The following is a 25429-nucleotide window of genomic DNA, read 5'->3' as shown; positions in this document are numbered from 1 at the left end:
AAACTTACAGCGAGATAAGTATGTAATATTCATTTGCAGGTAAAGTATGTGTTTATTATAAATAATTGTATTTGGTTCAGGTTCACTTTAAGACAGCGTTTTGCACTTTGCTGATCGCCGGTGATGCGATACAAGTAATCCTATGGGATTACTCACACTGCGGCGATATTGTGATTTCCACTGATCGCAATTGTGCTGCACGCAGCATTTTCCCAGCGATTGTGCTGCGATTCCCATTTGCAGGAAAATAGCAATCGCCAGGCAATAGTGATCACATTTTGTTGTTCCGAGTGTAAACGGGGCCAAATATGGCAAACCTGCTTGTTCTTTCCCTGATAGATCCCAACAAGGAGACATGTGACTGAACCTGTCTAGAGAGGAAGTGACACACTGCTGAAAAGGTGAGCAGAAGGGGAAGTCCTGCACCAGGAAAGAGAGGCTATTGTTGTAGTTCCTGGCAGAACTCATTGCTGATTGGGGAAACAGGAAGTGCACAGGTGATTACTGTCATACAGGAACAGGCAGGTAGCTGCGATGAATGGTAACAATAGGCAAGCGGTATAGATTGGGATTCTACATGAAAGCACCCGAAAATCCAAAAATCACCTAAAAAAAAAAATCACCATCTGAGCAGTTCAGCCTTCCTGCGGAGATTTTAATACTTTTGCTGCAGCAGAATTAAGGAGGAAATGACTTTAATTTTAAGTTTGACAACTATTAAATACTAAAGAAAAGCCTTGCCTACCACAGTCATTATAGCCATACTCTGTACTTTTTTTATTTTGTCTAATTAAGCGGTCAATCAGGCTTGGTTCACACATAAAAGTCAAAATGAACTTCCGCACACTCTTGCAAATCCTCATGCGAATCCATTCACAAAAATCATGCAGCAATCAATGCGGTCCCTACAGCGAAGTTCAAAACTGGGATCTTCGTTACAAGAATAAAGTCTCTTGCGTAGCCACATACACTGCGTAGAGGTAGCCCAGTGTCGTATGTGTCCTAACTCTGGCCCTGTAACATGCATAGCACAAACATGCACGCATTCAGCACATCAAAACCTATCTAGGGAATAGGAGCACATATCCTTAATGTCCTCCCTGGGACAGATAGTGCATCTAATCTAACTACCATAATTCTGCAAGGGAGCTGCTAGTACCTACTGTACATATGTACCATGTGCACACACCAGCAAGCTGTGTGTGTGCTAAGATCACTAATAAGGGAAGAGGGAGAGCACTAGATAAAATCCTAGTCAAAAGGATCAAATATAATAATAATTAAAAAAAAAAACACAAAATCCAGGCTCCTCACCTCGAGCTAAGGTATTTAAAGGACACTTGTAGTGAAAAGTATATAGAGGCTGCCATATTTATTTGCCATTAAACAATACTAGTTGCCTGGCAGACCTGCTGATCTATTTGGCCCAGAAATGAGCATGCAGCTAATCTTGTCAGATCTGACAATAATGTCACTAACACCTGATCTGCTGCATGCTTGTTCAGGGTCTATGGCTAAAAGTATTAGAGGCAGAGGATCAGCAGGATAGCCAGGCAACCGGTATTGCTTAAAAGGAAAAATATATGTCAGCCTCCATATCCCTCTCACTACAGTTGTCCTTTAAACACTTGCAGATGTAATGGGGAGGTTCTGGAAGGGGTGTGGCAAGCAAAACAGAAATGTCAAAATGAACTTCCGCACACTCATACAAATCTTCATGCGAATCCTTTCAATTCGATTGTCTTAGGAAGCACTCCAGGGCCACAAGTGCTTCCGAAGGTGTATTCAACTAGTTGGTCAAGACAGCCCAGGAACAAGAACACCGTGAGAATCGCTTCACATTTACTCCAATAGATACCGTGGAGCCCTGCCAGTCCTCTCTCTGTCCCTTGCTTCAGCGCCGCCCCCCTGGTGAAATGATTCCACCTACAGGTTGAATACGTCTTCAGACCCCTACTCGCAGGCCCGGATTTATCTCACAGGAGCCTATAGGCAAAGATCTCCTGGCACCTTAGTCTTCAGCTAGTTTACTATCAGTACAGGCACAGAGTAACAGCTTATACTGTACATACTGAAGGTAGAAGAGATCAGCACACACTGCAGCTAGTTTACTATCAGTACAGGCACAGCGTAACAGCTTATACTGTACATACTGAAGGTAGAAGAGATCAGCACATGCTGCAGCTAGTTTACTATCGATATAGGCACAGAGTAACTGCTTATGCTGTACATACTGGAGGTAACAGAGATCAGCACACACTGCAGCTAATTTACTATCATCACAGGCACAGAGTAACAGCTTATAATGTACATATGGGGGTAACAGATAAGCACACTCTGCATCTGGTTTACTATCAGCATACACAGAAAAATAGCTTATAGTGTACATATTGGCAGTAGCAGAGATCAGCACACACTAGCTATTTTACTCTCAGTATATGCACAAAGTAAAAGCTTATACTGTACACACTAGAGGTAGAGGTCAGCACACACTGTAGCTAGTTTACTGCAGGCACATAGTAACAGCTTATACTGTACACATTTGAGGTAGCAGAGATCAGAACAAACTGCAGCTATTTTAATATCATCAAATGTGCAGAGAAACAGCTTATAGTGTACATACTGGAGGTAACAGTAAACTAGCTGCAGTGTGTGCTGATCTCTATTACCTCCAGTATGTACGGTATAAGTGGTTACTCTGTGCCTGTACAGATAGTAAACTAGCTGCAGTGTGTGTTGATCTCTATAATCACAGACACAGAGTAACAGCTTATACTGTACATACTGGAGGTAGAAGAGATCAGCACACATTGCAGCTAGTTTACTATTTGTACAGGCTCCTAGTAACTGCGTATACTGTACATCCTGGAAGTAGCAGAGATCAGCACACGCTGCAGCTAGTTTACCATCAATATAGGCACAGAGTAACTCTGCTTATACTGTACATACTGGAAGTAGCAGAGATCAGCACACGCTGCAGCTAGTTTACCATCATTATAGGCACAGAGTAACTCTGCGTACACTGTACATACTGGAGGTAACAGAGATCAGCACACACTGCAGCTAGTTTACCATCAATATAGGCACAGAGTAAATGCTTATAATGTACATACTGGAGGTAGCAGAGATCAGCACACACTGCAGCTAGTTTACTATCAGTACAGGCAAAGATTAACAGCTTATACTGTACTTGCTTGGAAAGACGTGCCAGCATCTTAAAATGGGGCTAAAAGCAATAAAGCAAGCATATTACATTTATTGTCTGTGGCCCCATTAAGACATGTTTATCACACCTACTGTATAAATATGTAAAGCAAGAACTCCCAAACATAAATAATACAATAAAGAAATATGACTCCCACACTGGTCCTCACTAGTAACGGTTCAGGATTCAGGAATTTATCAACTTACTGGAAGTCCTGAAGGCTCAGGTAAGAACTCAGCATCCTCCCCGAAGATAAAGTCTGGTGGTAGGTCCGGGTACTGAGCATTGAACATGATGTCCCCTGAAAGATGGACAGATTATTACTAACCAGAATTCTCACACCCCACAAATCATGGCATGTACTAGATATAAATAACATATACAGTGTCAAGCACATGCACACTTTTTTTTTTCTTTCTCTGCCTGAAAGAGTTAAACATCAGGTATGCAAGTGAAAGTTTCTGTCCAGGTCGGGACTGGGTCAGACTATAGCATAACCTTTACTGATAAGTCATTACAGCCATAAAAAACACTTTCCTATCAGTAAATGGCTTCTGAAAGCAGGAAAGAGATAAAAAGGGTCAATAATTCATAGATTTGAGCTCTGGCCTACTTCAATGAAGGTGTCATTGAGCAGAGACAATGAAACAGTATAAACTTAAAAACTAGATTTAAATATAAAATAAAACTGTGGGATATCTAAAAAAAAATCTTTAGGAGAAGGAGGACAGATACACTTGTTTTTCTCATCAGTTTATTTTCACCTCGGATGTCCTTTAAGGCATTCTCCCTCCCCTCTTGCAGAAGGACTAGACTAGCATGCCTTCTCCATCAGCACCAATGGGAGGGGGGGGGGCTGGGGGCTTGTATTAGACTTCCACTCTACCTCCCTCCATCTGCATCTGAGAGAGCCAGACTCTTACTCCTTTTGTTGTGAGCAATGCAGAATTGGCATGACTGTGAGATAATGACCGTCCATATAACCAGATACAGCCGTGGGGATATAACCTCTCCAGCTGGAACACCAACAGAAATGACAACCTGAGGGAGCGTGCAATTCATGTTTTTCAGAGATGGTCCATGAGATGGGAATAATGCATGGCACTCCAGAAACTAGCATGTGGCTAATTCAGTCAGAAACACCTGGTCTGCATGCATGTTCAGGGTCTATGGATAAAAGTATAAGAGGCAGAAGGTCAGCAGGATAGTGGTGAACTGGTTAAAAAGGAACCCGAGGGGACAAATTAAAATACAAAACAAAACAATGCTACCTGATCCAGGGGGCTAAGCAGATCAGGTAGCCACAATCCCTGCCACTCCTTTGGCCTGCATTCCTTCACTTTCGGGTCACGATAATGGAAGCAGCTGCTCTCACACAGCAGCGGGTATGGAGGCGGGGGAGGGGCCAGGTAGAGAGAGCTGGGGAAAGCCTGCAGGAACACCCCTAGTGGGCTTTTAAGTAGGGAATACCTCTCTCCTCCCTTACCCTCCGGAATAGCGACAATCATTGCCACCGATTTTGGGGGGTTATAGCACGGTGGTGGAGGGGCAGAAAAACTGTTGGCAAGTGATGTAGCTGCTACATGGTTTTTTGGCAGTTGGAAACAGCTGTAAACAGCTATTTCCCACAATGCAACAAGGTTCACAGACAGGAAACTGCCAAGAGTACGTACTCAGAATCTTTGTGGGAGGGGTTTCACCACAATATCAGCCATACAGCGCCCCCTGATGGTCTGTTTGTGAAAAGCAATAGATTTCTCATGTAAATGGGGGTATCAGCTACTGATTGGGATAAAGTTCAATTCTTGGTAGGAGTTTCTCTTTAAAGAGAACCTGTACTGAGTAAAATTATTTAAAATAAACACATGAGGTAACTTCAAATGAACATTACATAGTTACCTTGCCATCAGTTCCTCTCAGAAGCTCACAATTTTCTTCTTACAGCGATCCCTTCCAGTTCTGACAACATTTTGTCAGAACTGAAATATATCAGTTGCTGTCAGTTATATAATAGCAGCTGTCAGTTACAGCTGAGAGGAGAACTGATGTGTCCATGTTTGCCTATGGCTCAAGTGGGCGATGTTACAGTTTAACAATGTGCTGACCAGGAAGCTGTTATGGGGTAATAGCCATTTTCAAAATGGAGGACGGAGAATTTCATTGATCACAGTGGACAAACAGGATGCAGGAGAGGAAAAATAGATTGAGGAGTAGACGAAACAGGAGGTAAGTATAACTTGTGTATGTTTATTTTGACTTTTAATGTTCAGTTCAGGTTTTCTTTAACACAACTGAATGATTTATAGCTTGTTTTTTTCGCCACCAATTAGGCTTTCTTTGGGTGGTACATTTTGCTAAGAATTATTTTATTCTGAATGCATTTTAAGGGGAATTATAAGAAAAAGATTGAAACAATTCATTATTTCTCAGTTTTCGGCCATTATAGTTTTAAAATAAAGCGTGTTACTGTGGATATGTAAACGAAAATAGAAATGAGAATTGGCTCTTGGGTGCATGAAAAGGACAGAAACTTTATTCATATATCAAACAATGTCAACCAGCATGAAAAATGTATATATACAATACAAATATCGCATAAAAATTCAAAACACCACCATAAAAATTACTCCTCACAAACCCCGTAACATCTCAGGGGCTGCAGTCCCCCGTGAATGATATGTACATATTTTGTAATAACCTGCACCATGGAGATTTGGTAATAGTGCCACTCATGTAAATGAAACGGCCAGAGATTCAGCCCCGGCCTGTAATGAGCAATTCATAGCCAGCATCTACAAGCACAGCTCATGGATGATATTCCTGAAGCATGTAAAGGACACAAGGGAGCAAGTTGAGCAGCAGCATCCAGAAAAGCACACGTAAGCACAAGACCACACACTGAAGCTTGAAGCAGATGAACAGCATCTAAGCAAAGAAATGGCAAACAGTAAACATAGCCAATGATGTAGCCTAGTAATAGGCAGTAATCCCTGTAGGCAGACAGTCCTCCAGTTGCAACCTATACATAGGTGAAGCAAAGCTGAGAAATCTCACAGGTGAAAGCAAGGCATGTGTGGCAGATGCAGTTAACAGTCCCCCAATCGCAGGGCATGTGCAGCCAGGCAAGCGTGTGTGTGCTTAGAATGGTGTCCACCTCATAGTTACCATACTTCAGAAGCAAAGTTCATGTGGCAATCCAGGTACATGTTGAGCTTCCCTTGTGCTGACAATCGGCTGGCTTGAGTGGCCTGTATATGCAAAGTCCATGGGACCAAAGAGGTGCAGGCTGGAGGGGATGTGGGAGTAAAAAGAACGCTGTCAGGAGAAGCCTGACATGTTTCGCCGCATCTAGCGGCCTTTTCAAAGGCAGACAGCGTGGAATCTACATGGACGCCATAATGGCGTCCATAAATGCTGAATGCGGCTGCGCGGCCCGCCCCCCGACCCACCCCCAGTCACAGACATCATCCTCACACGCCCACCAAACTTGTGGGCGTGTATATGGCCAGCAGATGGAGCGCAGTGCGTTCCAACACATGCGTCTCACACAGCGGCGCCCGACGGCGCCGGGTGGATGACGTCACAAGAGGCCGCCAGATGGAAGGATGGAGGGACAGGACAGTGAGCCGAGGCGGACAGCGCAGCAGCACACAGAGCACCTTCTATATAAATAAACAGCAATGTGTGAATATTAAATTGAAACTAGTAGTGAGAAACAAAAAACAAAATTAATAATACTATCACAAAATTTCTGAAAAAATATTAATAACGTCATGGACCTGGACATATAGATGTACTTAAATGTACCATAGTCCATAACATATACGAGTATCAATTAATGAGAGGGAGATGGAGAGAGACCCATCCCCGCAACAGTAGTAAAGCGGTACTAACATGGGTGTATACATATCACTCATGTGTATATATAAATGGCCTCCTACAATAATTTGCTACATATAGGACGAGAGAAGCATTCAGCAGGGGGGGATAGGGGGCCTGGAAATGTATATATAGGACCTCCTAGAAGTTACTAAACATGCAACCAGAAAAGGGGGGCCAAGATAGAACCAAGGGGGGAAAAATTTGCAGAGCAAAAGACCCAACAAAAAGCTCCAGGAACCCTGGCCAGAATTCCCCAGAAAAACTAATTGGGTAAAAAAACCCGATGTTACTGTGGATAAAACCCAGACATTTGATTTCTCAATTTGTCTTGGTTCTTACGTTTAAAATATGTCCCAAGTACAATGTATGGGGACAATATTTTATTTTGAAATAAAGGTATATTTTTTTCCATTTTGTGCCATCACTAATTACAAGAACATATTTGCAAAAATAACAATTTACCCTGATGACATATATATTAAAAAAAGTTCAGTCCCTACTGTAACTATTTGTGTATTTTTTTAAATGTCTTTTTTTTCAAAAGATGCAAATGTTTTTATTTTGTTAACTATGGGAGAGTGGGGGAAGTAAGGGGTTAATTTTAATGGGAAATATATGTAGTTTTATGGAATTAATGTATGGAGGTGTAATTTTACTATTCAGCCACTAGATGTCCTCCCCAGTTTATTCTTCTTGTGTACTGAACAGCACACAAGAGGAAGTAATGTGTGCATGCTTTACTTTCACTTTAGTCAATGAACACAGGCATGATCACTGATCTCAGGCTTTTGGATCGGTGAATGGGAACTGTGTTCCCTTTCACTGATCTGTGCACTAACAGCAGCGGTGAGAATGCGTGCAGGAGCGCGCAGGGAGTACGCGCAGTGACGATGCGGCGGTAGACAAATATCTACACCCCTGAGACTTCAGATGAAGTCCTACAGGGCATAGATACACTGCACTTGGTGCAGTAACTAGTTAAAAGGGGATAAATGTGTCAGCCTCTATAGGTCTCTCACTTCAGGCATCTAATAAAAATGTCTTACAAGAGAGGCATCCCAGCTTACTTTTCTGTATGCATTTTGGTGGGGCAAACAGATATCTATACTTCCATACACATCTATTTATCTACTTTCCTGGGGACACCTTTCCTTAGAGAAGTCTCCCCAATGGGGATATGGAAAGCAAGGACAGTTTTAATCATTTGAATCCTTCCCCAAGTATATGAAAGCACAATACAAGCCTGAGATGGAATGAGAGTTGAATGAATTATATTTGGCATCAGTGTGGTTTTATCAGTCTATCAGCGCTTCTGGCCTAGTTGGGCGCAGTTTCTCCGCCTGGGCACAGGAAGCAGTTGTAACCGGGGGACCGGCAGCAATTATCAGGCAAGGCCAGATAAAAGCGGATGCGGCAGCGGCTATATTTGGACAGCCGTTAGTGGTCTCAGCACAGCGAACAGAAGCGGCTCCTACGTGGTTTTCAGATGCATTAATGCCTCTGACACAGCATTATTTATAGCCTGGGCTGTAATTCCGATAGCCGCGCAGGAGCTGGAGATTGGGGCGATGGGGGTGGAAGGGGGAAGAGAGAGATGGTTGACTCTCTCCGTAAACTTATCTCCATCCGAGCAGCAACCGGAAATAATCATCTGCAGAGAGCTGATTGTCTGGAGCACTGCAGCTAATAGCAGATGAGGAAAGAGGACAAATTAAAGTGAATCGTCCGCATCATCAGAGAGAAGACCTGTCGCACCTGCCTGAACCCGTGATTCATTCACATAGCGTGGCACAATGGCATCATGGATAGCACTCGCACTGTTCAGCACTGGAATCTCAGGTTCAAATCTCAGTTAGGCCTGGGGCACACTAGAACACTTTTTTTGAGCAATTTTGGAGTTTTGAGGTTCGCCGGTGCTTTTAAAGAGAAACTATTAGCTATAAAATGCCCCCCCCCCCCCCTAAAAAAAACACATATGTACCGTAAGTAGATAAATACTTGCTCTACTTACATAACAGATGTATAGTAGTGTCCACGTTTTGCTTTCTGTTAATCTCCTGTAGTAAATATGTACAGTTCTGTTGATGGCAGGGGCCATCTTGTGTCCTCCGGCTAGATCAGGGGTAGGGAACCTACGGCTCGGCAGCCAGATGTGGCTCTTTTGATGGCTACATCTGGCTCACAGACAAATCAGTAGGAGTTGATTCACTAAGCTGCGCCGCTCAAGAAGAGCAGCTTAGTGTGGCAGAGTGAGTAAAATTTCCATTGTAGGCACGCTATTGCTGTAGCGTGCACTATTAGCTTACTTAGGCTCCCCCCAAAACTTACAGCTGCGCTAACTGTGCTTGTATTTAGTTTGAACCATATTGTATGGCTCTCAGGGAAATACATTTTAAAATATGTGGCGTTCATGGCTCGCTCAGCCACAAAGGTTCTTGACTCCTGGGCTAGATCCTTCCCCCGCGGGATCATCCTACCCGCACTGATACTGTGCACAGCAGGGAGGAATAAATGCAGCAGCCAGACTCACCTACTAATGGATCCAAGTGCTGCCGTTCCCATCTATTCTCTGCACTACCGCCGGTGGCAGTGCAGAGAGTATAGAAGCAGTGTTGCTTACCGCTTATCAGTTCACATATCACTCTGGAAGGTACACTGCTCTAGCTAAAGGTGGCCATACATCTGTAGACTTGGCGGCCGATCGACCATCAGATAAGACAATTATTATTGATAATACAAAAATTGGTGCCATCAAAAGCATGCCTAGTTGACAATCAAACCAATTTCGGGCCGAAATTGGTTGCATGTATCGATCGCATGTATCAATAGGAAATGCTGGAAAATCTCAGGTTGGCATGCTCGATCAGGCAGGCAGCAGTAAGGGCTGCGATAATCGAGAAAAAAAAATGTGACGGAAACCCCCAGGTGCATCCCCAAAATGTAAATATATCAAAGTTCCCCTCCAGATGCCGTGCATTAATACTTCACCTGTCCGGTGTCTGCCACTGCACTCTTCTTCATCATGAGTATGTGGTTGCCGGTGTATTGCACGTAGGGTGCACGTGTGATATCTTTCATTTCATTTCAATAATAGTAGATGTCAGTAAAAAAAAAGTGTTCTGTCGGTAAATTTTTTGTGCTTTGTCAGTAAAAATGTATTTCTGAGGTTGGCAACACTGTAAAGGATACTGAAGCACCTGGAACCATTATTCCGTGAGTCTGTGTGTGCAGCCTTTATCCTTCCCCAATGTTCAGTGCGGGGAAGAGGGAGAATGCGGTGGCGGGCAGCAAAAGGGCAGGGGGGGGGGGGGGGCGCGGACATGCCACTGGAGGAGGGGGGCAGAGGACAGTGACAGGAGATAGCCTCTGGGGGCCTCCCTGCACTCCAACAGTGGCTGGACCACCAGAGAGGAGGGGAGACCAAGTAAGCCAATCAAAGAGGAGAGAAGTGAGTGACAGAGGCTTCAGCCAATCAGGCTAATTCAGCATGCCTGTCACTTCTCTTTTGCGTCTGCGTACCATCTTAGAGCCTGGGAGCATGGGGAGAGAAAATCTACATGAAAAAAAAGTAAGAATGATTTTAAACTTTTGAATTGCCTGGTTAGCACCCTTTCCACTAATATATCAGCCTGCAATAGAGAAAGCATTGTGTATTTTATGCCTAACAGTTACTCTTTAAAAATGCTTTGCTAATAAAAGTGTATGGAGGTGAGCTCACTAGAGCGATTGCGGTTTTAAAATTGCAATCGCAGGACATGCAGCACGTTGCGAGCACTTTCATTTCATTGCAAAGTATAGGGCAGTGATGACTAACCTTGGCACGCCAGCTGTGGTGGAACTACAAGTCCTATGAGGCATTGCAATACTCTGATAGCTCTAAGCATTACTCGGGGAGGCAGAGGCATGAGGGATTTGTAGTTTTATCACAACTGGAGTGCAAAGGTTAGCCATCACTGGTATAGGGGTATAGGAGTGTGTGTGTGTGTGTGGGGGGGGGGGGGGGGGGTTTGGGGCACAATTATACATTAGGGGGGCAGCAGCGGGGCGGACACGGCGGGCTCAGCCAATTCCCTGAAGATTTCATGCTGAAATCGGACAGGAAACGGCCTGTAGTATATGGGCAGCTTCGACAAAGATGCAAATCTCTCTCTAATCAGATTCGATTAGAGATTAATTTGTCTCAAAATTACAAATATTACTTCTATTAAAGTGGTATGAAACCCAGCATTTCGTCTTTGTTCTAAAAGATTATTTACAGCATATTATATACTACCACCATTTTTTTTTTTTAGTTTAACAGCATTCAACTAGTTAAACACAGGACTTACAAGCTCCCTGCGGGAAAGCTGGACTCATCTGAACTGGAGATAACATTATCTTGTGTTTACTTATTGTATCAAGTGAGGAATGTAAACATTCTCTGGCAATTCAGACAATCCAGAACACAGACAGATACTCAGAAAACATTTCTGGGTACATTACAACATGAATACACCAGTTATGAATAAAATGCAATGTCAGCTCTCAGAGCAAAAAAATTGTACTTTGGGGACTTGTAATTTCTAAATGAATAATAATACTTATGCACAAAAGCAAATATGATAACTGCATGGGATATAAAAAGTAGGAAAACATGTTTTTTATTGAATATTATGTCTGAGTAAGTACCCAACTCAATCACACTTCACGGTGTCCCCTTTTAAAGTGCACAAGTCAAAGAAAAAATCCCGGCATATTGAAAAGGTCACCATCGTAACAATGTTTGAAGTACTACCTTGATGAGATAGACGTGTGTATGTACGGTGCCAAGCATTTCTTTTTCTGCTTGAAAGTGCTAACAATAAAGGTCTGCAAGTGACAGTTTCTCTCCAGTCTGACAACAGCATAACCCTCATTGATGAGAAATTACAGCCATAAAACTCTTTCCTAGCAGAAAACAGTGTGTGAGTGTAGAGGACAGATGAAAAGGGTCAGTAGTTCTTATATTTTGACTCTGGGATACTGAGACTGTGTGAAAGGCTGTATTATTTCATATCAATGATACAACATTAAACCTGCTTGTTTAACTTTTAAAAAGAAAATAAAACCGCAGGGTTCTTTTAAAAATATATTTTTTAGGAGTAGGAGGATAGATACAATTGTTTATTTCGTCATGTTTTTTTTTTGTTCACCTCGGATTTCTTTTAATTACTTCAATTTGAACACACAATGGTTTGCTTATTTGTTGGAATAACTCAGTGATAAATGACCTCTGTTTTGAAGTCCCAAGATGTTGTTCATTCAGCCTACAGCTATTCTGCGGTCGTGTTTACATAAAGTTTCTTCCCCGCTGTGCTGTAATCCCTCCCCCCGCTGTAGTCCCTCCCTCTGCTGCCATCCCTCCCCTGCTGAGCTGCAGCCCTTCCCCTGGATGCGCTTTAGTGTCCCCCCCCCCCCCCCCCCGCTATAGTCCCTTCCCCTGCTGTTGTCTCTCCCCCTGCTGTGGTCCCTCCCTGCTGTGCTATAGTCCTTCCCCCTGCTCTGCTATAGTCCCTCCCCCTGCTGTGCTATAGTCCTTCCCCCTGCTCTGCTATAGTCCCTCCCCCTGCTGTGCTATAGTCCTTCCCCCTGCTGTGCTGTAGTCCAACCAGTGAAGTAAAAGTGTACAGAATGTTTAAAGCTTTGTCAGACTCCACAGACTTATTCCAGAGACTCCGAAATGTGCCGGGCTGTTCTCCTACATTCCCCTGCTGTGAGGGAAATGTGTGCTGAAGCGGCAGCTAGCAGGATGATGATATAAATGCTATGTAGACAAGTTTCCCGGAATCCTGAAGAGATGAGGCCTGAGAGCTCAGAACTGTCCCCCGCAGATGCTTAATAACAGCCTTACTCTGTGCCTACTTATTACAGCTATTCTGAGCAGCATGAAGACTCGTGAGCGTTATCAGTGCCTTCCGGAACACGCTGAGCATGGGGAGTGGAACGCCACGACTTCCTGATGGAGAACCCCCAAACCCTTCACAACTTCCTGTCCATTGACCATATAATATACTGGAGCAGAGGCCAATTCTAATATGTTCTTAACCACTTACGTACCAGCGGTTTCTGCCCCCTTAACCTCCTTAGCGGTAGCCCCGTGCTGGACACGCGGTAAGCCGCTCAGGAGGATTTCTCAGGCCCCCTGGGCCGATCTACATAATTAGTTGTTCTATACACGCAGCTAGCACTTTGCTAGCTGCGTGTTACTTACAAACGCCGCCGCCCCGCGCCGATTCGCCTCTACCCACCGCATCAGAGGATGCCCCCACCGAGACCCGTGCGCTGCCTGGCCAATCAGTGGCAGGCAGCGCTGAGGGGTGGATCGGGACTCCCTCTGACGTCCCGACGTCGATGACGTCATCGCGCGCGTCGCCATGGCGACGGGGGAAGCCCTCATGGAAATCCCGTTCAGAACGGGATTTCCGGGTGGGCATACGCGCTGGCGGCGATCGGCACGTACTGGGGGACGCCGCAGGGAGGGGGGAAGCATGAAGCTAGCGCTAGGCTAGCTACATGCTAAAAAAAAAAAAAAAGTGAAAAAACCCTCCCGTGGCCGCATTTATCATACCGCCAGGGAGGTTAAGGACCAGAGACAGCTGGTACAAGAACAACGGAATCCCGACAAATCGCCGCATATACCCGTCGCAACCGCTGCACACTGAAATCCTCAGGACATAGACTCTGCCGTCTCTATGACGGCAGAGCCATGTGAGCCGGTCAGGAGCCGCTTTCTTTGGCTCCTGACCGTGTCTATCAATGTAAGCCAATGGGAGCTGCTTACATTGATAGACACAGCCAGGAGCCAATGCAATCGGCTCCTTACCGGCTCACATGGCTGTGCCGTAATAAAGATAGGCAGAGCCTGTAAGCTGCGGCGAGAAACGTCGGGTTTGAGCGGTGCGATCGGTGGGGAGCGACGGAAATGGCGAATTTGCGCTGCGGACGGTGATTGAAATCTACGTTCTGCCAGCCAGGAGCCCACCAAAACAGGACGTAGATTTCAATCACATTGGTCCGAAAGTAGTTAAAGGACACCTGAAGTGAGAGGGATATGGAGGCTGCCATATTTATTTCCTTTTAAACAATACCAGTTGCCTGGCAGTCCAGCTGATCTTTACAGTAGTATCTGAATCACACACCTGAACAAGCATGTGGCTAATCGAGTCAGAGCATGTGATGTGCATGCTTGTTTAGGGTTTATGGCTAAAAGTATTAATAGAGGCGGAGGATCAGCAGGACAGCCAGAAACGAAATAAGTACAACAGCCTCCAAATACCTCTTAATTTAGGTGTGGTTTAAAAAGAGGGTGGGCTCATATACAACTAGGTCTCTGTACTGTGGGACTCCAAGAACACCCCCATGCACAGTGCTCACTGGAGACTAGAACTGGTAGTGTGTAACAACCCACAGATAAAAGGTGACCAGTCAGGGGACAGATTTATGAAGACACACACACAGACACACACACGAACACACACACGAACGCACGAAAGCACGCACGCACGCACGCACACACACACACACACCCTGAAAGGACTGTATACAGATTGTTTTAGATGAAAACTAGGAATGATTTCTGTACTGATATGTTGCTTATCTAGTCATTTCTCAACCTTTTTACACTTGGGGAAACCATGCAAATAACTTTTGGATCTCAAGGAACCCCTGTAAACAATTTTTTGATCTTGAGGAACCCCTGTGTACACTGCCACTTACTGTACTTTCTTCTTATCCTAGTGCTTTTTTTTTTAAATTAATGTGCTCATTATTATTCTGACCCTCAATTTAGTGCTTATTTTTACAGTACCCCCTATTATAATGTGCTCTATTATACTTCCCCCACGATAGGGGCAAAATGGCAAGGAACCCATGCAGAGTACCCTGGTTGAGAAAGCCTGCATTACACAATAACTATAGTAGGGATTAGATTGTGAGCTCCACTGAAGAGAGTCAGTGACATGACTATGGCCTCAATTCACTAAGCTTATCTCCTGTCTTTAATAACTCTTCTAGAGTTGTTACCATGGTGATAAGGCATGTAGTATTCAGGAAACATTTTACCTCAGGCAAGCCTAAAGTTTACTCTTCTGTCTTTAAATTAACTCTCCAATCCTTAAAATAACTCCAGAGTTAAAGACAGGCTGTTAATTAACTGCGTGTGAAAATAACTACAGAGGAGGTAAATTAACTACAGAGGAGGTAAATTAACTACAGAGGAGGTAAATTAACTACAGGAGAGGTAACTTAAGGAATGAAGAGGTAAGATAACTCTCTCACGTGTGGAGGTAAGTTTTCTCTTGCTTTATTATCTCTAGCATGATCTTAGTGAATTGAGGCCATACTGTGTAAAGTGCTGCAGACGATGTCAGTGCTATATAAATATATAATGATAATAATATGGTAGGACATTACACTATGACTATGGTAAGATTAGAGTGTGCGATCCTCTGAGGAGATGTCAGTGACATGACTACAGTATGTACTCTGTAAAGTGCTGCAGAAGATGTCAGTGCAATATAAATCTATATATATAAAATCGTATGTATGTATGTATGTGTGTGTGTGTGCATGTGTGTATGTGCCGCGATCACGCAAAAACGGCTTGACCGATTTGAACGAAACTTGGTATACAGATCCCTTACTACCTGGGATGATATGTTCTGGAGGTCTCGCGTCCCCCCTGCACATCTGGGCGGAGCTACAAACAGCAAATCAGATTTCACGCATTCATGTCAATGGAAAAAATGGAAAAGGCTGCCATTCTCACAGTAATCAAGCCAGAGTCCCCACACTTGGCACAGTTGGTCACTCACAAACCTAGGGAAAGTGGGCGGGGCATAAAACAGCCAATGAAATTGCAGCCATTTATTTTAATTGGGAAAATGTAAACTGCAGCCAATCTTAGACTGTTAATCGCAGGGTTTTCAAACTTGGCACACTTGGTCACTGGGTGAATGAAATTAAGATTCAGAAAAGTGGGTGGAGCCTACAACAGTCAATCAAAATTCACCTATTGATTTTCAAGGGGAATATTTAAACTGCTGCCATTCTTACACTGTTCATGGCAGAGACTTCAAACTTGCTACAGTCGGTCATTGGGTGACTGGGGTCCAAATTCACTAAAGGGGCGTGGCCACAAACAGCCAATCAGATTTCCTTCGTGGATAAACTGCTTCCATTCGCACATTTTTGATGCCAGGAACCTGAAAGCTCACAAACTTGGTCATTGAGTGACTGTGTGTCAGGCAGGGGTCACACTTACCGGCTTTCGTACGCGTTTTCTGCACAGAAAAACTGACTTCAACTGAGAACTCATGTTAATCAATGAGCTAGGTCACACTTTAATGCAGATTTCGCATGCAGAAAAAAAACTGACATCTTGCGCAATTTGTCAGTTTTCTCTATAAATTACATTAGCTGTTGTAAGGTAGAGGTCACATTTGTCTTTCAGTTTTCTGAAAAGTGTAGAAACTGAAAGAGAAGTGTGACCCCTGCCTCAAGGTTACAAAAAGTGGGTGGAGCCAAATTTTACGGGGAAAATATTAACTGCAGCCATTCTTACACCGCTAATGGCAGGGTTGTCAAACTTTGCACAGTTGGTCACTAGGTGAATGAGATTGAGATTTTGGAAAGTGGGTGGAGCTTACAACAGCCAATAAAAATTCACCTTTTGATTTTCAAAGGGAATATTTAAACGGCTACCATTGTTATACTGTTAATAGCAGATGCAACTTGACACAATTGGCCACTGGGTGACTGAGATTATTATTCAGAAATGTGGGTGGAGACTAAAACAGCCAATCAAAATTCACCTATTGATTTTCAAGGGGAATATTTACATTGCTATCATTCTTACACTGTTAATTGCAGAGGCCTCAAACCTGATACAATCAATAATTGGCTGACTGGGGTCCAAATTCACTAAATGGGGTGGAGCCACAAACAGCCAATCAGATTTGTTAGATTGATTTCAGACACTCTGTTATTGGCAGGGTTCTCAAACTTGACGCAGTTGGCCACTGGGTGACTGGGATTAATATTCAGGAAAGTGGGTGGAGCCTACAGGAGCCAATCAAAATTCACCTTTTGATTTTCAAGGGGAATATTTACATTGCTGCCATTCATACACTCTTAATGGCAGAGGCCTCAAATCTGGTACAGTCAGTCACTGGCAGACTGGGGTTTAAATGCTGAAAAGGGCGCGGGCCAAAAACAGATTTGTTTAATTGCAATGGGAAAATGCAACTTATTGATGCCAAAGACCCCACATCTCATAAACTTGGTCATTGAGTGACTGCATGTGAAGGTTAGACACTACACAACTAACTTTTTACATGGGAAAATATAAATTGCAGCTATTCTTACACTGTTAATGGCAGGGTTCTCAAACTTGACACAGTTGGTCACTGGGTGACTGGGATTAATATTCAGAAAAGTAGGTGGAGCCTACAAGAACCAATCAAAATTCACTTATTGATTTTCAAGGGGAATATTGAAACTGCTGCCATTCTTACACTATTAATGCCAGAGGCCTCAAACGTGCTACAGTCGGTTCAAATTCACTAAAGGGGTGGAGCCACAGTCACATTTCTTTTCTGTATAAACTGCTTCCATTAGCACAATTTTGATGCCAGGAACCCGAAAGCTCACAAACTTGCTCATTGAATGACTGTGAATCAAGGTTACAAAAACTGGGTGGAGTCAAAAACAGATTTCTCTGGGAAAATGTAAACTGCAGCCCTTCTTCACTGTTAACGTAAAAATCAAGGGACATGGGGGTTGGGAGGCATGTGTAATAAGTTCACTATGCAGGCAGAAATTGTAAAAATACAAAAACCTTTATTAATTATTATTATCAAAAAAGAAGGAATCAACCATAAAAACCACACATACACCGCTCACCAGGAGAACATCACACAACCACTGTCTCGCATACCCATACACTTCTACTCCTAGCTCAAACCACCTCATGTGGTTTGGGGATCCCAAAAAAATATATATATTGGCCAAATCAGTGTGCCAGGCCAATAATGTCCTGCTCAAAAATTACTTTCATAACCGGAGTTGCAGCAGCAGAGATAATGTCAGTATGCAGGGTGTTAGTTGCAAGCAAAATGCAGTAATAGCCAGGGTTGGAAATCCAGATCCGAAGATAGGTAGGAAGCTTAAGCAAGCAGATTAATTGCAGCAGCAGATATGCATGTATGGTGACACATCAAGGCAGTTCACAAATTAACTTGGCTGAATATTGGACCAGTATACTGTACCCACTCCGGGCGGCGGTACTCCAGATTGGAGCTTGTGTTCAAAGTCCCTTGACCCACCGCCGGAGCTCACGGCTAGGGGAGGGACAGAAAGCAGTCCAAGAGGATCCACTGGTAACAATGCGGAATTCCGGGCGTAATCCCTTGCCAGTACTTATAAACTGCAGCCAAGGATAGAAGCAGGACCGTGGGACCGCTCAACGGTCATGCATGGGTAGCAAAAGGCAGCGGAGGGTGGGCCTGGCAAAGCGGCATGTGTGGTAGCCTATGTTACGCCAGCCCTTCTTCACTGTTAACGGCAGGGTTCTCAAACTTTGCACAGCTGATTACTGGATGACTCGGATTATTATTCAGAAAAGTGGGTGGAGCCTAAAAAAGCCAATCAAAATTCACCTGCTGATTTTCAAGGGGAATATTACAATTGCTGCCATTCTTGCACTGTTGATCATTGGGTTACTGGGGTTCAAATTCAGAAAAGGGGACAGAGCCACAAACAGCCAATCAGATTTGTTTCATTTCACTGGGAAAATACAAATTGATGCTAAGGACCCAAAGCTTGCAAACATGGTCATTGAGTGACTGTGTGTCCAGGATACAAAAAGCAGGCGGAGCCAAAAATAAATTTCACTGGGAAAATATAAACTGCATCCATTCTTACACCGTTAATGGCTGGGTCATTAACTGGGAAAATGTAAACTGCAGCCCTTCTTCACTGTTAATGGCAGGGATCTCAAACTTTGCCCAGATGGTCACTGGGTGGCTGAGATTAACATTCAGGGAAGTGGGTGGAGCCTATAATAGCCAATCAAAATTCACCTGTTGATTTCCAAGGGGAATATTTAAATTGCTGCCATTTTTACACTGGTAATAGCAGATGCCTCAAACCTGCTACAGTTGGTCATTGGGTGACTGGGGTTCAACTGCTGGAGAGGGGTGCAGCCACAAACAGCCAATCTTATTTGTTTAATTTCTATCGGAATATACAAATTGTTAATGCCAAAGACCCCAAAGCTCACAAACTTGGTCATTGAGTGTTTGTGCGTTAGGGTTAGAAAAAGTGGGCAGGGCCCAAATCAGTAAAATACATACACGGGCAATGCCGGGTCATCAGTGGGTGGAGACAAATACAAATTTCACTGGGAAAATGTCAACTGCAGCCATTCTTACACTGTTAATAGTAGGGATCTCAAACTTTGCACAGTGGTCACTGGGTGACTGGGTTTAATATTCAGAAAAGTAGGTGGAGCCTACAAAAGTAAATCAAACTTCACCTATTGCTTCTCAGGGGGAATATTTAATTGCTGCCATTCTTGCACTGTTAATGGCACAGGCCTCATACCTGGTACAATTGGTCTTTGGGTGACTGGGGTTCAGATTCAGAATTGCGGGTGGAGCCACAAACAGCCAATCAGATGTTTTTCATTTCAATGCAAATTATTGATGCCAAAGACCACAAAGCTCACAAACTTGGTCATTGAGTAATTGTGTGTTAGGGTTAGGAAAAAAAAAAAAAAAAAAAAAAAAAAAAATAGTGGGCGGAGCCAACACCAGCCAAATGTTGGCTGGCTCCATCGCTTGTGTCATTCCACGCCATAACGATCATACGGTCATGTAACTGCACTCGCATACACTCGCTGAAGATGGCAATATATGGTCATGTGACTGCACTCGCATACACTCGCTAAAGATGGCCATATATGGTCATGTGACTGCACTCGCATACACACGCTGAAGATGGCCATATATGGTCATGTGACTGCACTCGCATACACTCGCTGAAGATGGCCATATATGGTCATGTGACTGCACTCGCATACACACGCTGAAGATGGCCATATATGGTCATGTGACTGCACTCGCATACACACGCTGAAGATGGCCATATATGGTCATGTGACTGCACTCGCATACACACGCTGAAGATGGCCATATATGGTCATGTGACTGCACTCGCATACACTCGCTGAAGATGGCCATATATGGTCATGTGACTGCACTCGCATACACACGCTGAAGATGGCCATATATGGTCATGTGACTGCACTCGCATACACACGTTGAAGATGGCTGTATATGGTCATGTGACTGCACTCGCATACACTCGCTGAAGATGGCTGTATATGGTCATGTGACTGCACTCGCATAAACACGCTGAAGACGGCCATGTCAGTATAATAAAATCCTCAATGTCCTGAAAAGCTTTCACTGCAGGTTGCCACCTGTCAGGGATGAGCCAAAAATTCAGAGAATATGCAGATTTCAGTTTGACAGGAAGCAGAAGTTTGCTTATGCAAATCCAAATGAAAATTTTCAGTTCCTGTTAAACTGGAATATAAAGGTTTTATAAAACCACAGGGCTCAAGTGGGATAACACCCATAGCATTACATTAGCAAGAGCTTTTCAAATCACAAGCGCTTAGAAAAAGGTCTTGCAGTGTGAACCAGCCCTTATACACACAGGGCCAGATTTATCAACGCATTACCAACAGTTTTTTCTTCTTAAACTGTTCTAACCAGGGAACTGTTCTGCATGATAATAAGAAACTTCTTAAATCATACTTAATAGTGGCAGATTAGCATGAATTTCTAGAGCTGCTCTACAGTTATGAAAAGGGCAAACCCATCCCTAAACTGTCACAGATTAAGAAGTGCTTAATAGCAGTTCTACAGATAGTGCAGCAGTGCAGCCTGGGCATGATTTTTGAAGGGCTCCTCCCCCCTGCTGCCAGGTGTCCTGTGAAGCTGTTCTGTGCTTAACCTTCCATTGCTGGTTATTGATGCAATACAGCAGATGTATTGGTTACCTCAGCAACAGCAATTTCCCTCACACACTGCACTGTCTGAGAAACCTTTCTAACTCCTCATATTCCTAACAGTTTAAGAAGAAATCTGCACTATTAAGTGATTTCTTAAGATGTCTGAGACAGTTCTGCATAGATTTCTAAAAACCTACCAATATTTTGTCTCAGACACTCTTGATAAATGTCCCCTCAGAGCCTGGCAGTATCAATACAGCAGATGTATTGGTTACCTCAGTAACAACAATTTCCCTCACACACTGCACTGTCTGAGAAACCTTCCTAACTCCTCCTATTTTAGAACAGTTTAAAGGGGTTCTGTGGGGGGGGGGGGGTGCTGAGGATAAAAACAGACACTTACCTGGGGCTTCTATCAGCCTCCTGTAGCAGTAACGTACCACGCCATCCTCCTCCGAACCGCCGTTCCCCGCCGCCAGCACCGGGCAACTATTCGTCTAACAAGGCGCAAGACAAATAATGTGCACTCCCGCTCGTGTCACCGGAAGCTCACTGCACAGGCACAGTACAAAGTTTTCTTGTACTGCGCCTGTGCAGTAAGCTTCCGATGAGGCACGCGGGAGCGAGCAGGCGCAGTTGGATGGCATGCCGCGCTAGACCGGGGCCGGCGGTGGAGAACGGCAAATCGGAGAAGGGCAGCGCAGGACATTACTACTACAGGGGGCTGATAGAAGCCCCAGGTAAGTTTCTGTTTTTATCCTCAGCACCCCCCACAGAACCACTTTAAGAAGGAAACTGCACTATTTAGTGATTTCTTAATATGTCTGTTCTGCACGGATTTCTAAAAATAACCAATATTTTGTCTCGATAAATGTCCCCCACTATATTCTAGAGGATTTCACATAGCTAAATAGCCTAGGCTAAGCATCACTGGGAGCTCGGGGTTACATAACTTACTGGTTTTTACTATATGTCACTACAGTGCCTCTTTAATAGATCCAACGTTTGACCTACTGCCAGTATTACATGGAGTGTGAAGACTGGGAGCAGTTTGTGGGTGCCTCTCAGTGTTAGACTGCAGGCAGTACATAAGGGGTTTGTGTTCCAAGGGCCTGCAGTGAGTCCCTTAGAATACAGAGAAAGCATAACTGATGGCTAAATACCAATGTGGATCTTCCTCTGAGCAGCTGCAAGTAAACTATTAGCCTGATATTTTAGGTATATTTTTCTGGACGTGTTTTGCTCGGAGTTGTCCTTGAAGATAAACATTTATAAATTACGCTAGTATTCACTACCAGCTGAACAGACGGCAGGAAAGCAATTCAGGCCAGACCCAATTCTCAATGACCTTGGCTGTAACAATCTCCTGGCGTACTCACATTTCAGCGTCTCCCCGGCGTACGGGATGTGCAGCTTAAAGCGATCGCAGCTGGGGCCCGGTGTCAGAGAGGTGCATCTGAAATACACAAACAGATCAACATCAACCCAACAAACCCTGTTTACTAAAACTCTCCTCACCCCCTACCACAATACAGGACAGGAAGTACTGCATAGCATCTGCTATTGGCCAGTAATGGAGGGATCACACCTGTAAAAATCTGCACTGATTGTCTATGGTGACTGTGCATTTTCAGGATTCCGCATAGCGTTCAATAAAAGATAGATCCTGCACCACTTTTCCGCACAACGCATGCATTTTCTCATTGAAATCACTGGCTACATGCATTAAAACAGCCACAAACGCACATATGGTGCAGCAAAACACTTGAGGGAATTGCCTGCAGTTCCAACAGACAGAAGTGCGATCCCTTTCTAAAAATGGCTATACACACAAAGATTTTCCCATTCGATTTCCCACATACCGTATTTAATCCCTCTGATTGAATCAGATGGGAATCGTTCCCTTAAAGTGACATTGAAGTGAAAAAAAACCTTATGAGATAATAAACTGTTAGTACAAATAATGAATAGAACATTAGTAGCAAATAAAAGCCTCATATTTTTATTTTCAGGCATGTAGCTTTGTTTTGTTTTTCTTTATAACATTGCATCATTCTCTAATATATGCAGTTTACGATACTCTGTATTTTAAATTATGAAACAGAGCAGAGCTAACACCCTTTGAACTTCCCTGCAGTAAAATCTTATCTTAAAGAGACACTGAAGCGAAAAAACAATTATGATATTATGATTTGTATGTGTAGTACTCTCTGACTTAAGCCTCATCTACACGGGTAGATGAGGCTGCGATCCAACGGCTCGATTAGCCGCCGGATCGCCTCTTCCGCGTCCCAGCGCGTGCCCGCCGGATTCGATTCCCCGCTCGTCCCCGCCGGCGCCGCTTCCCTGCCATTGTCCCCTCGAGGGGTTCGAGCAGGGAATCGGCGGTGGGGAGATCCGTCCTGTCGGATCTTATCAATCAAGCCGCATCAGCGGCTCGATTGATAAGCCACATCGCCGCCGCATCTACGCGTGTAGATGCGGCTTTAGGCCTCTTTTCCACAGACTGTTTGTTGAACTGTGTGCTCAGCAAGTAGTAACCAGACAGCAACAAGCAATTACCAGGCAGCAGTGAGCAGTTGTGAGAGTTTGAGAGGCATTTCACTGCCTATCAACAGTCCATGGAAAAGAGGCCTAAAGGCCACCAGATCGACCAACAGATAGATCCCTCTTTGATCGAATCTGATCACAGAGGGATCTATTGGTTGCCATGTACTGCACACAGATTTTGAATCGATTTCAGCTTGAAAACTGTTCACAACCTGTGGAGCTGCCGCCTGCTCGCCACCACCGTGTGCTCCCCTGGCCAGCAGTGATACATTACCTGTCCGCTCCTGCAAGTCCCCGGTCCGTGCTGACACTTTCTCCGCCTGGCATGTCTCCTCTTCACTTCCTGTCCTGTAACGAGCGGAAGTACAAACAGTAGAGGGCGCTCTACTGTTTACACTCGGCTTGTTACAGGAGGACATATACTTTCCACCACACAGACCAAACACGGGTTTTTTTTTTTGAACAGTTCCTTTGTTATTTATTCTTCAATCAGAACAATGTCTTCGAAATTGTGGACAAGACATATGAGTACACTTTCAGAGTTCCAAATCACATAAAAGACTGCCTGACACGTTTCACGGCCAAAAACCGCTTCCTCAGAGGCACACTGTATACAAACATCAAAAGTGGACCAAGGAATTATGCAGCCGCAATCTGTGTTCTATAAAAAAGAAGTGTTCATTGGTGATTCCATGTGCCTAGCGCATCAATGGACTAGCAGGAATATTGTGGGGTGGAACAGATTTTCATATTTTTATTGTGTTTATGGGTTGTTACAGGAGGAGACAGGAAGTAATGAGGAGACAGGCCAGCTGGAGAAAGTGTCAGCACGGACCGGGAACTCGTGCCAGCGGACAGGTAATGTATCACTGCCGTTATGCTGCGTCGGTCGATCGCCGCTAACAACGCGCTCCCAACCCGCCCGCGATCGAGCAAAATCTTCTGCCAGCACAGATCGATGAAATCGAACTATTTCAAATGGAAATCGATCGATCAACGTTTGCGTTATCGATTTCGCAGCAGATTCAATCACAGTGATCAAATATGCTGTATATCGGCGGGAAATCGACGCAGTGTATGGGTAGCTTAAAGGAACCTGAAGCAAGTAAAATTATTTAAAATAAACACATGACGTAGCTGCAAATGAATATTATTATTTAATTTTCTCATCAGATCAATAGGTGATTTCCCATTGATCGATAATTGATGTATAATTTCCAACAGGTCTGATCTTCTTCCAGGACAATAAAGGGATCGATTTTGAAATCTGTACTGCACAAACTCGATCTCTTTCGTGGTTGGTAGCAGATCGGACATGTTGGAAATTATCAATCAACGGTAAATTTCCTGCCAGTCTAAAGAGAAAATGGCATTGTGTTTACCAGGCATTAAATTGTTAACAAAAAAACATCTAAAGTATTGATCGGACAGAATAAAAAATGTGGTTAATGGGGGCAGGGCAGGAGCGGAGAACGATCAATAGGCCATAGAGTTGCATTGCTTCGAACAGTGCAACGCTGCGGTTTGATCGTTTTTCACCTTATGTAACATGATTGATTTGGCTTTATGATCTTCAGAAACCTGCTGGATTTCATATATGGTTGCACGAACTCACTGGCTCCAGCCTGCTGATCACCTGACACCTAACGGATAAACAGTAACCAGCACAACTGTCATCTTCGTGTTTACCATTTATCTGCATCAGTGTTTTACTACAGCTAACATCTGGAAATATGCCTGAAGAAGGGGACTAG

General features: G+C 44.0%; 1 protein-coding gene across 5 annotated transcripts in view; it reads right to left on the bottom strand.

Annotated features, from left to right (window-relative positions):
- BABAM2 (BRISC and BRCA1 A complex member 2) overlaps positions 1-25429 on the bottom strand; it is a 316793-nt gene that overhangs the window by 280445 nt on the left and 10919 nt on the right. For 3 of the 5 annotated variants that reach the window (XM_068232739.1, XM_068232738.1, XM_068232737.1), the window contains 2 exons: positions 22505-22581; positions 3412-3506 (listed from right to left, as the gene is read on the bottom strand). In XM_068232739.1, the coding sequence (XP_068088840.1) occupies positions 3412-3506; positions 22505-22581 (172 nt within the window). Of the gene's footprint in view, positions 1-3411; positions 3507-4476; positions 4542-4691; positions 4783-22504; positions 22582-25429 lie in introns of those variants that run through there. The other 2 variants (XM_068232741.1, XM_068232742.1) reach the window with 2 other exon arrangements.

Source organism: Hyperolius riggenbachi, chromosome 4, assembly GCF_040937935.1.
Source record: "Hyperolius riggenbachi isolate aHypRig1 chromosome 4, aHypRig1.pri, whole genome shotgun sequence".
Taxonomy (NCBI): Eukaryota; Metazoa; Chordata; class Amphibia; order Anura; family Hyperoliidae; genus Hyperolius; species Hyperolius riggenbachi.
This window is presented reverse-complemented; position numbering and strand designations above follow the sequence as displayed.